The sequence below is a fragment of the Chaetodon trifascialis genome, chromosome 12 (assembly GCF_039877785.1).
Source record: "Chaetodon trifascialis isolate fChaTrf1 chromosome 12, fChaTrf1.hap1, whole genome shotgun sequence".
In the NCBI taxonomy this organism is placed as follows: Eukaryota; Metazoa; Chordata; class Actinopteri; order Chaetodontiformes; family Chaetodontidae; genus Chaetodon; species Chaetodon trifascialis.
In genome coordinates this window covers 7,836,394-7,849,562 of record NC_092067.1, presented here as the reverse complement: position 1 = coordinate 7,849,562, position 13,169 = coordinate 7,836,394, and the positions used below count along the sequence as shown (strand labels likewise).

At 41.1% G+C, this 13,169-nt stretch overlaps 1 protein-coding gene across 1 annotated transcript; it reads left to right on the top strand.

Moving 5' to 3' along the window:
* The first annotated feature begins 204 nt into the window (after window positions 1-204).
* Window positions 205-4,200, top strand: hpxa (hemopexin a). The gene is made up of 10 exons (XM_070976528.1): window positions 205-260; window positions 402-454; window positions 577-654; window positions 871-1,028; window positions 1,569-1,722; window positions 2,093-2,309; window positions 2,509-2,594; window positions 3,207-3,337; window positions 3,436-3,583; window positions 3,971-4,200. Exons 1-10 carry the CDS (start codon window positions 205-207, stop codon window positions 4,198-4,200), a joined length of 1,311 nt encoding a protein of 436 aa, XP_070832629.1.
* Window positions 4,201-13,169: the final 8,969 nt, after the last annotated feature.

Below are 13,169 nucleotides of genomic sequence, written 5' to 3'. Positions count from 1 at the left end.
AACTCTCTGGGGCACACCTCAGTGGCACATCAAATATCGTGGGCGTTTTTGATGAGCCCAGCACAGCTGCACATTCTCAGCTCCACCTCCTTTGGTACCCAACATGACCTTGCCCACGTAAACTGGGTTATAATATAAATGGTTGCTGCAGCAGCTGCTAAGGTACTGCCTTCTCCAGCCTCTCCTGAACTCGGACTGCTCACCATGAAGCTGCTCGCCCAAATCCTCTGCCTGGCCCTGGCTCTGACAATCTCTCTGTCGTAAGTATTCTTGCACTTAACCTGGAGAGACACCACCGATAACTGCATCTCACATCCTAAATGTGAAGCAGCTTATACTCTGCAAAATGAACAGAAGATCTGAAATGAGAAGAATTTTCTTTTTCTGTTCTGTTCAATCAGGCATGAACATGAACATAAACATGAACATGAACATGAACATGACCATGCATCAGGTGAGTTGATGGAAACCATTCATACCCTTTTTGACACCACTAGTTTGACATCTTGGCCATTAGAGAAACTATTTATACTTCATTCAGAACTTTTAATTTCACATGACTGTGATATTCAGCAGCTGCCCCTGACCGCTGTCATGGCATTGAGATGGACGCTGTTGCAGTGAATGAAAAGGGAGTCCCATACTTTTTCAAGGGTAAGTCGCTACATATAGAGGAATCATGGGTGGGATTCATCATAAATTAACGTTGCCTTTTGTCTCAAAAATAAATCATGCTTAAACATGCATCAAATGATTGCAGAGCATTGTTACTAAGCGGAGACTTCTATAATTTCATGCCAAGTTCTCAAGTATCAACAAAGAAAATTTGGATTGTTCTATCTGAAAGTTGTGAGCTTTGTTTCCTACCAGGTGAGCATCTGTTCAAGGGCTTCCATGGCCATGCAGAGTTGTCTAATGAGTCTTTCTCTGAGCTGGATGACCATCACCACTTGGGCCATGTAGATGCTGCTTTCCACATGCACGACAAGGAAACCCCCTCTCACCACGACCACATGTTCTTCTTCTTGGTACAGTGAAATCTTTCTCAGGATTAAGATTAAAAGCATTTCATGCTTAAAATTAACTTTATGGGTAAAGACCTGCAGTGGCTGCAGAAGAATTCACGAGTTAGAGATATGAGGTTCATGTCCTAGAGTGAACCATCTTGCTGAAGAGATAATCACTTTGGAGTCTGAACTGTAAATTACTGAGCTCAAAATTAAGATTATTAAGTTTACTCTAACAAAGTTTACAGGATTGTTTGGACACAGGCAGCCACTAGTCAGAACAGGCAAGTTACAATTTAAGAGTTTTAGCAAAGGCTGTGCAGGGGACTGTGAAGGTGACTGGATGATAGTGGGGACTACTGCTGGACAAGGAGGGAATTGCAGGTTCTGAAAAGATATCTTGAGGCTGGCATACCCAGTTTTAGAGAATTAAGAACTTTGACACCTCTGCTATCAACTTCTCCTAAGCCTCCCAGGGTATACACATGATGGTGTCACCACAGATTTATATGTTTCTGTATTTTAACTGTGTATACTTATCTCGGTGATCCTTCAATACAGGACCACATGGTATTCAGGTATTACCAACACAAGCTTGAGGACGGCTACCCCAAGAACATCTCTGAAGTCTTCCCTGGAATCCCTGACCACCTGGACGCTGCTGTGGAGTGTCCCAATCCAGAGTGTGATCACGACTCTGTCATCTTCTTCAAGGGTCAGTGTGTTTTAATGAAATTTGGTAAAAGGTTAAGTCACAGAGCAAATGGACAATGCTTGGCTTGGATCCTTTTTTATGTCTTAACATTCAAAGATTGGACATTTGAAATACCTATTTTTTGGAGCCTTTACTTTTTTGCACACATTTAATTTACTGTTACTGCATCCTGTAAAGCCCTGCTCATACTTTTGATTGGGTAACTGTGGGATAAAGACCACTTCTTCCTGTTCTTTACATTTTGAAAGTGAAACTATGACTATGTTCAGGTTTAATTTGACATTATTTGTTGTTTGTTATATCTACATCAAATGGAATAATGTAGAGTGATAAGGCCATGTTCTTACATCATGTGTAATGTTTTCTATAGGAGATGAGATCTACCACTACAACATCAAAACCAAGGCTGTAGATGAGAAAGAGTTCAAGTCCATGCCGAACTGCACGTCTGCTTTGCGCTTTATGGACCACTATTACTGCTTCCATGGACATATGTTCTCCAAGTTTGATCCAAAGACTGGCGAAGTGCATGGCAGATACCCAAAAGAGGCACGCGACTACTTCATGAGATGCTCCAAGTTCAGTAAGTGATGAATCAATGTCTTGTATCGATGTTTATCTCTGAACAGCATGTGCCCCCAAATCAGACCCAGTGGCGAGTGATGATGAAATGGTCTGGTAAGAATGTTTGAGCCAGTTGGGAAGCCATGCTGAGCATAGACAAAGACGATGAATACATATGTATCCTCACCATTATGCTTATATTTGCTGTTCAGGTGAAGAGAGCGAGCACGTGGAGAGAGAGCGCTGTAGCCATGTCCACCTGGATGCCATCACATCTGACCATGCTGGGAACATGTATGCCTTCAGAGGTGAGTGCTGACAACAAAACACTTGTTTGGAAATGGTTCCTTATTGCTTTGGGATCAGGAAATGTAGATTTACACTCTCCTTAAACAAATGAGATGTAATGCGTACTAATTACTGAGTTTCAGACCTACTGGCTAGCTGTTTCCCCTTGTTTCCAGTCTTTGTGCTAATCAATGCTTAATTGCCTCCTGGCTCCATATCAATAGTTAGTAGTACGCAGACATGGGAGGGTACTGATCTTAGCATGTAACAGTTGGCAAGAAAGCCAATAAGTCAATCAAATCAAATAGATCCTATTAAAACACCATTTAATCATAAGCCACTGGAGGTCTGTGTGAATTGAACTGGATCCTGGGTTAAAAGTCTCAGGATTTATCTATATTATCTATTTAGTCCAAAAGAGTTGGCTGGGATCCCGTTCTATAGCCACGGGTGTTGAGTGTGTTTGTTAATGTCTCACACCAAAGTGTATCTGAGGGAACTCTCTATCAGCTCTGCTAAGGTCAAGGCAAGTTTTGGTGGGCATTGCAAGAACCAGCTTCAGATTATGAATCTGAAATCCAATACTAATGCAGTGCAAATCCAATCTCATAAGTGATTCCTTTGTCTTGCAGGCCATCATTTCCTCCGTGAAGATGGGGCCAATGACACACTGAAGGCTGACACCATCGAGAGCGCTTTCAAGGAGCTGCACAGTGAGGTGGACGCTGTTTTCTCTTATGACGATCACCTTTACATGATCAAGGTAACTGCAGAGACAAGTGCGCACACATCATATTCATTCTGTCATTACTTTTTCCCTCATATCTAAAACACACATCATTTATTATTTCTTCTCCTCAGGATGAGCATGTGTTTCTTTACAAAGTTGGTGAGCCCCACACCCACGTGGACGGTTACCCCAAGCCTGTGAAGGACGAGCTGGGCATCGAGGGTCCCATTGATGCTGCATTCGTCTGTGAAGATCATCACATTGTTCACATTATTAAAGGTAAAGACACACAGCGTCTAAAATAACATGCAAGGCTGATGACAATACATGAAAGATCTACAGAATAGTTTTGAAAACGTTAGCCTGTGCAATTACGACCACTGAAACTAGAAATGATGTAAATAAGATAAGTGCATTTCTATACAATGTTCATTTCTGAATTTAGAACACTTTAGTTCAGGCTCTCCCATGAAACCGCTTTACAGTAAAATATAGCACTTGAAATGATGTTGAAACAAAAATATGTGCAACCCTAAAGTCTGACAAAGTTTAACTTTTCATCCAAAATTAGACCAGTTTGACCTAGACCTCTAAACTCTTTTGTTTTCACAATTGCTAAACAGATACTGTACACACTCACATCTCTTCCTGCCTGCTGTCTTCCAGGTCAGAACATCTCTGAAGTGGACCTGAAGGCCAGCCCTCGTGTTGCACACAACGAGCATCCAATACACCTCTTTGAGAAGGTTGATGCTGCCATGTGCAATGCTGAGGGAGTGACAGTAATCGTAGGGAGCCACTTTTACCGCTTTAAGAGCACCCAGCTGCTTGTTTCTGAAAATACCCTGCCTGAGCAGCACAGGGTGTCCCTGGAGCTGTTCGGCTGTGATCACTAGAATTGAATGGATTGTGCGGAGTATCACATACAACACGCTGAAACATGGAAAAACAGCACCAACAACATCATGCAGGAGGCCCCTAACAACAAGGCACAAAGATTTTGACTACATTTGCTTGCAGACAATGATGCATGTTATTTCCCTTCTGAGTCTTACCTCAAAAGAACCCTTAATCAGTTTTATTTGTTTTTGGAAGAGTTCTGACATTTCGTAATACAGCTCCCTGGTCCTCTTTGTAAAGTGTGTTATCACAAAGATAAAGGGTTCTGCATGTTTCTCTGTGATTCGTTTTGTACAGTGTTGTTGTGAATAAAATGGAATAGCAACAAAAAACACAGAGTTTACACTGTCTGGAGAGGATGGCCACTGAAATAAGTTAGTGGTGTTCCATTTAATGAGTTTGTTATTTCCGAATTATTTTCGTAGGAAAACTGTGTAATTTGTTTTTATTGATATGGAAAATGCTGTCTTGTTTTGATGCAGTCACTTGAGTTAAGATTACATTAAAGGGAAAAGTGACAATTAATAGAAGAGACAGACAGATTCAAATGAGCTTGATGACGAGCTGATCAGCTGTGGTGGAGGAGGGAAACATCTAAAACATGCAGGGCAGTGGGGCCCAAGGACCGGAATTGAGAAACACTGCTCTAGGATGAATCTTCAACGGGCCTTAGGCACATTTTTGCAGATGGCAGATCAAGTGCAAGTTCTGGCTTTTGGCCAGTAGAGGGCACAAGAGTTCCACTTCAGGGACCAGCTTGATCGTCACAGTAAACAACAGTAAAACAGTCGCTCACAGTAAAACTTTCGGCTTTGGTCTGTCTGTTTGTCTGTCTCTGTCTTGTTTTTCTCCAGAAGAGCAGCACAGATAAGTCAGTGCAGGTGTGATTTTATTTTATTCCTCTGAAGCACACACTGAGACTGAGATTTGAGTTAACCACAGGGAGCTTTATTTTTTTATCTGGTGAATAGTCTCTGCAAAATGATAATGATTTAACTACATATACTCTCAAGCACCTGCCAGTGGTTCCATATGTCCAACTTTGCTGTAGGATCAGGCGTTGGTCAAACTCACAGAGCTCAATTTACACTTCTCAAGGTTCTAAAGACACTTCATCTGTCAGGCTTTAAGTGCAATTAATGATTCAAGCCATTCAATTCTTAAAACATTAAAACAAGATACTGTCATGGCAACATTAATATTGTTAACACTTTTTACGTAACTAGGATCAAGTCCTTTCAGTGTACAGTCCTAATAATGAATAGTAAAAACATGTGGCTATGCAAGGCCTGTGTCTGTTAATATCGTAATGTTCTTTTGTTCCAGGATTTTTCCTGGTCAATATTTGACTTGAATGTTTTTGATTTTTTAGAGAATCAAGTCTGAAGTCTTTTTTGTGACTTAAGTCTGACTTTAGTCCAAATCTCACATGTCCAGTGTACAACTTTCTTCACAAAGAAACAGATTAGATTTTAAATCAACAGAGGAAGACTTTGCTCATTAACAACACAGGCTTTGCAGTGATTTTGGGGTTCTCCCTCCCGTCCTCAGTGACCTGCTGTGCATCACGCAGCTCTAAACTGAGGCAATGGGATGATGTCAGCTTCATGACCGGGGCTGAAGTCTCTGATAACAGCACGCTTCATTGGATCACACAATCCCTTACTTCACCCAGCTGCCTGCTGGGATTACAATGGAAGGAGAAACACTGAGGCCCTTCACCAGTCCTGGTATGATGCCACAATCAAGTATAGAGGCTACCAGCCCAACAGCACACACACATCAAATCTGGGTAATGTGTCTAATGAGAAGAGAATGTTTTGAGATGTGAGGCCAGTTGTTAAATAAAAACCCTTAAACTGCAACTGGATTAAAAATCATGAATGGGCAGTGCAGATGCCTGTCAGGTGTGTTTATTATGTGTCCACCCAATTTCTGTCAGTTAACAAAATACAACTGAACAGCACCACAAACTACATCCTCCAAAATGAATCAATACCACTCGAAAATAGTTTCTATAAAATCTGGATATTTCATGAAGAGAGGGTGCAGGACTGTTGAATTAGACAGCATCAGTTTTAGCTAGGTGTATCTAATAAACTGGCAATTGCATATATACACTGGAGAACTAATGGGGGAATCATTTGATTCAGTGAAAATGTGCATTATTTATGCTAATTTCAAAATTTCCAAGGAAAACAAATATGAATCAAGGGCCAGTTCACCAAATTTGTAATATGAAATCATTTCATCTCACTAATTTTGCCATATTTTACTTACTGAAACAAATGGCATCCTTGTGACCCATGGATAAGGATGCAAGAGCCATGCAGGACTCATTGTATTGACAAAACTCTTTTTCAAGTCCATTTGGGGGCTGATTAGTAGTTGATTTCGACACACTGATCCTGAGAAAGCTTTGTGGCGTTCAGCATTTGATATCTAAGACAAAGACAAAACTTTAGAAAATTTGTCAATGTTGCTTCGTTGCTAGTTTGCATACATAGAAAATAATATAGGACCAAGAAGTGACCCCTGGGGAACATCTCATATGAGGCAGGCTGGAGATAAAACAGATAAGAGAAAGTGGTAGTGAAATCAGGCAAGAGCCTTAATACCAACACTGTTTCCAAGGCGATTTATAGGAATCTTGTGGTCAACTGTATCAAATGCAGAACTCAAATCAAGCAGGATTGAAACTGAACATACCCCAGAATCTGCAGCGAGCAGTAAATCATTGGTAACTATCTTTTTAATTTTGGGTGTCTACTAGAAAATGTTTACAAAAAAACAAAAACAAAAAAAACAACACATAATGTTTCTCCTATTTGCCATTTCTGCAGCACCTGCATCTTAATGTGACACTAACAGGAATAGTATTGATGGAGGAGTGGTCAGCTGGACTGAGAGAGAGATCCTCATCTTCAGTGGGAGTGGACTGTTGAACTGGTTTCTGCTGAGGTAGGAATCAGTCAGAATTAAAAGCAAAATGCTGGATGAGGTTGTTTTACACCTTTAATAATCAGGGTTGATAATGGGTACATCCCAAGTCTCTTAAACTGCATCCATATTTCCCTCACTTGCATCATTTCATTGCGTCTTAGTCCCTCCCACAGAGGATGTATAGAGAAGGAAACCATGCGAGGAAAGAAGAAATAAGAAAACATGTTTTTAGAGAAATTATACATCCTATCCTCTGAAACATCATGTGAAGCCACGTCCATTTCTGAGGAGCTTTAACAACTGGAGAGACTTTTGATGAGTTTGTGTCTGCACACACATGCACTGTGCTAATACTAATAAAGGCACAGTTCTCAATGCCAGAGCAGCAGTATTTTCTCTCTGTTGCCTGTTACCTGTTTCACAAACACCTGCATATGAATAACAACCTGTATTCTTTATTTATACTGTGTCCTGCATTTCAATTATTCACTCATTATTTGCATCCATATTTATTGATATTCTGAATGTGAAATCATTATTTAATAACCCAGAATATGGCTACGGTCTATGTTGAACACTGGAAATCATTTATTTGGCTAAATGTTTATGGTAAATTGAAATTAAGTAACCCATATCAAATCCAAAGCTCATCAGTCTCACATGAGACTGCACGGAAATGACAATAAAGGATGTCCCAAGAGTGTCTTGCTGACTGAAAAACACTCCTATCTGACTTCAGTTATACAGTATACTACTAGGACAGTAAGTGATACCTGCGAGTTCAACAGATCTGACAATAGAATCACTAATAATAAGGATTTCAGGTTGCCTGTCCCTACAGTCAGTACAGTACATGCCATGGACGAATGAAAGGATGCAAGATGGATGAATGGATGAAAGATGCAGCTGATTGTTATTAGTCACATTAGTCCGTCCAGCGACAGGGACAGCAGAGCTGATTGAAGGAGTTTCACCTGGGTATGAAGATAGAGGGGTAGCGCCATTGGAGATGATGTCACCACTAACCACAGCGGTGTCCAGTGCTCACCTGAGCAGGTGGGTGAATGGGTGGAGGCAAAGAGGAATATATCCAGAGCTGCATACAGCAGGAGGAGAAAGGTGTCAGTGACGTGGTGTAAACAAAGGAAAGAGCAAAGAGCAGTCCTTGTCCCCTTCTTCACAACGGACGGCAAAGAGACAAGATGGACAGTGGATGGGCTAGGATTGTTTTTGCTGGACTCTCGGACCTGGAGGGAATATCCTGGAGCAGCACAGTTAACCAAGAGAGGAGTGTGGACTGCCACTGGAGGACATCATCCAGGAGACTTTTGATGGATCTCAAACTGTGTAGTTCTGTTGGGATAAGTGGAGGCATGCTAGAGAGGGAAAAATAACTGACAATACACAGAACTTAAAGGAGCTATTAGATGCCATCAAGAAGATACCAATGGCACTTACATGCATGCGATGATCTGGTTTATTACTGGTATTTGTGCACAGATGAGGAGCTTCAGGGGACAAAACATACCAGCACAGGCCCAGAACTGGGCAGACTGCAGAAGTTTGGGATTGATGCAGAAGCAGTAGTAGCAGCATTTCAATCAGCCTTTTATCTCCTCTACATTTTCTTAAGGTCTGAAAGGACAATAATTAAAATCTTTCACCCTGATTCAAGAAAAAGAGGCAGTATCTAAAAGTGGAGCTTAAAATGTGGCTTAAAAATTGGATTAAAAAAATCTATTGTGACAGAGCATCTGCAGGACAAGCACTGCAAACATAACGCCAACGCATAAGCTATCATGCACAATATGTCAGTCTCAAAGGCAGAGATGTACTGCCTTCGTGGCTATCCATGCTTATTCTCTTTTGCTCTCTAGTAAGGACAAACTGTCTGTGGGCATGTACAGTATGCTTGTGCGTGTGTGTGTGTGTGTGTGTGTGTGTGTGTGTGTGTGTGTGTGTGTGTGTGTGAGAGAGAGAGAGAGAGAGAGAGAGAGAGAGAGAGAGAGAGAGAGAGTTGTCTCCTTGCTGTTTGTTATGCTGCTTAATTAACTGGACTGGGAGGGTTGACGGACATCTGCTCTCAGCCTGTCGTTTAGGGTAACTTGACCCCTAGTAAGTGTGTGTGTGTGTGTGTGTGCGTGCGTATGCTCGTACGCGTGAACGAGTGTGCATGCGTGTGTGTGTGGAACAAGCAGGTATGGACATTGGCCAAGACTGTGCCAGATAAACGTTGGATCTCATGACCAGATGGTGCCAGCTAGCGTCCGCTCTGCAGACTGGTGACCGCTAAAAACACTCTCTCAGATGTAACCCCGGTGCCCTGCATCAAACTGTCAGAGAGAGCAGCGAACCAGTCTGGTAAAGACACACAGAAGGGACCAAAACAAACACACACACATGCCTCCACAAAAAAAAAAAAAAAATGATATGATAAAAGCTCAAGGAAAAGGTCCTTTAGGCCAATTGTTCTTAAAGTATTTCTGCACAAGTACTTTGGCTGTGTACATTTTATGAGGGAAAGATGGTGCTTGTCGATGAAAAAATTGAAATTAAAAGATGCTGTCAGTAAAATATCAGTCTCTTGCTTGTAAGTTGTTGATACAGCACTTCAAAGATAAAAGGTCACAATGGTTCCCAGTTTTTGGTGGTGGTCTAAGAGGGTAATGCATGTGTGTTTGGAGTAAGCTGCGAGCTACAGGGTTAACTACATAAAAAAACAACTAACAAAACTCAACAAAAACAAAAATATTTATGATAAAATATATATATAAAATATTCACAATATGACTACAACTACTACTACTGCTACTACTACTACTACTACTACTACTACTACTACTATAATAATAATAATAATAATAATAATAATAATAAACCCAATAAAATTAGAAGGACATGTTATTATTAAGCCTCAATATATATATTTCTCTAATATATTTCAAAATTGAGGGGGAAGTGTACCAGAGGATAGAATCCTTTATCAATTACCATATCAATGGACTTTATCATTGCTGATCTTTTGTTTTAGAATTTTCTAACAGTTTCACTTACAGTACCAGTCAAAAGTTGGTGGACACACCTTCTCATTCAATGCTTTATTTTTTATTTTATTTTCTAAATTGTAGATTAATACTGGACATCCAAAAGAAGGAACACATATGGAATGAGGCAGTAAACAAAAAAGTGTTAAACAAACCAGAATATGTTTTATATTTTAGCTTATTCACGTAGCCACCATCTGCTTTGATGACAGCTTTGCAAATTCTTAGCATTCTCTCAATCAGCTTCATTGGGTGTTTACCATGCCTTGTCAAGAGTTAATTTCTGCAATTTCTTGCCTTCTTGATGTGTTTGAGACCATCAGTTGTCTTGTGCAGAGGTAGGGCTGGTACAAAGGTCTATACAGTGAAGAGCCCTATTTGACTACTGTTCTAATCCATATTATGGCAAGAACCACTCAGCTAAGTAAAGAGAAACGACAGTCCATCATTTCTTTACAACATGAACTTTGAATTTATCGTCAAGTGCAGTTGCAAAGACCATCAAATGCTATGATGAGACTGACTTTCATGAGGACCGCCACAGGAAAGGAAGACCAACAGTTACCTCCGCCGCGGAGGATAAATTAATCAGAGTTGCCAGCCTCAGAAACTGGAAATTAACAGCACCTCTGATTAGAGCCCACATAAATGCTTCACAGAGTTCAAGTAGCAGACACATCTCAACATCAACTGTTCAGAGGAGACTGTGTGAATCAGGCCTCCATGGTCGGATTGCTGCAAAGAAACCACTTCTGAGGAAGAACAAGAAGAAGTAGAGAATTGCTTGGGCCAAGAAACACAAGGAATGGACATTAGACCAGTGAAAATCTGTCCTTTGGTCTGATGAGTCCAAATGTGAGATTTTTGGCTCTAACTGCCATGTTTTTGTGAGATGCAGAAAAGATGAGCGGATGGTTTCTATATGTGTGGTTCCCACTGTGAAGCATGGAGGAGGAGGTGTGATGGTGTGGGGGTGCTTTGCTGGTGACACTGTTGGTGATTTATTCAAAATTCAAAAAGCCTCCTTTTTCTAGGATGGTGCCAAGGATCTTTCATTCATATTTTTTCTAGCTATATTGTAAATTAGGTCTCTCCCTTGATGTATGTCTGGGTTAAAATAAAGATTGAAGGAGTGATTCTTCAGAGTTTGATTTGTAATCATTATAAAATATGTACCTCAATGGATCAATGTCACATTCCAAACTAAATGATTTATATTAGTCAAATACCAAAGTATTAATGGCTGCAATGTTATACAGAGCTGAAGCTTATGTTTCAGTCTTATTCTGGCCCAGGATGTTCTTTCTCATGCTCCATCAAGAGGAAATAAATGTGTTGGATTTTTCACAGGCTATAGAAAATTAAAGCTCCATGGCAGGGTCTCTGCCTACTCCAAGCTGCAGAGCAAGATTATCTAAAATTCACTCCATAGGAAATGGATAACCACCAGCCATGATCAGTAAGTACCCTCTCTACTGTCTCTTGTTACCTCCAGCTCTCCCCTTTTCTCTTCACCTTCCTCTCCTCCTCCTCTCCCTCCTGTCTCTATTTTAACTTTTCCTCTGCCTTCCTGTCTGTCTTAATCTGCCTCTTTCTGCAGTTGGCAGTATGCCTGGACTTTGCTGTTTTTGCTGCCTTGCTGGGAGCAGTCTCCCATTCCCTCCCTCCCTCCCTAAAGTTGCCACCACCTCCGCATCCCCATGTCTTTCTAACTGTCCTCCTCCTCCTCCTCCTCCTCCTCCACCGCAGTGTCTTGTGGATTGGGTTGTGCAGAGCTGTCAGTCCCTGGCTGGGCCTGCCAAGCTGCACGTCCTGGTCAGAGGGGAGGCCGGGGCAAATGGTCGGGGCATCGTTGTGGGTCCAGCCGACCTCCCACCACTGAGCAGCGGACCCCCTCAACAGATTGAGCTTCCAGCTGGCCGGCACGGGCCCGCCATGGCCCCATGCTGAGGGCACACATGCCACAAAGCACAAATTCCCACTTGCGCACAAACACGCACACATACACTAACATGTGCATACATGGAGACACATGCTCGCATGCACATAGACACATACATGCAGACGCACATCCTATACTGCAGCCTACAAGACAGAAAGGTATCTCTATTGTCAACTTTACACAAACTGAAAATACTGCAGCTCTGCTGCATTCATTTTTGAATAATCTAATCAATCCCTTCAGGGTGCTCAAGTTTTTGTGACTACAGTGTTGCAGTCGTAAGTGACTGAATTTGCCACAGTTTTGCGATCAAAAACTAATCTGCTTAAAAAAACTGTTAATTGTTTAGAAGTTACTGAAAATCCTGATATTTAAACAGTAAAATGACTTAAGGAATCTCTTAAGATCTCTTGCCTTAATTCTTGCCTTAACAAGTTAGTAAATTCAGAGAAAGACTAATGGTTTCAACAGATGACATTCATGTTTTCAACAAACATGGTTGAAAGAAAGACAGCAACTACATAAAACAGAGCGAATAAGTAATGCACAAGACTTTCCATGTGATGTACTGGCCAACTCATAAAGACAGTGGATCATGGATATACATATTTCACTCAGCTTCATAATAAATGAAGTCTTAAAACAAAGAGGTAAATACAGTATGTGTGGTTGTCACAAAACTAACTAATCTAAATGTAAAGAAAGAGAAGAAGTGTGAATGCAGAGAGGTGAAGTGATACAAACAGACACAGGTTTGATCCAGGGGTTAAAAACACTGAGGCAAAGATGGGAGATTTTGATTTGACCTCCTGAGACTGCATGATTGAACTTAATGAATCTACAGAGACAAGGCGACAATGGGAGCAAAATAACAGAAACAAATGGAGGTCTTGGTAAGTCATGGTAAGAGTGTGAGGGATGAAATCATGAACAGTGGGAGATCATGTCAGTTTATGCTCTGTTGCTGTAATATTGTGTTGTTATAAACATAGTTGTATTCGTTAGGCATCCACTGTACCTCTCTGTTCTTCCTCTC

Bases quoted from the DNA above. Each gene is read 5' to 3' on its own strand.
- hpxa (XM_070976528.1), top strand. From the start codon at position 205: ATGAAGCTGCTCGCCCAAATCCTCTGCCTGGCCCTGGCTCTGACAATC. The intron at 455-576 runs GTGAGTTGATGG...GATATTCAGCAG, and splicing joins TGAACATGACCATGCATCAG to CTGCCCCTGACCGCTGTCAT. The intron at 1,723-2,092 runs GTCAGTGTGTTT...TGTTTTCTATAG, and splicing joins CTCTGTCATCTTCTTCAAGG to GAGATGAGATCTACCACTAC.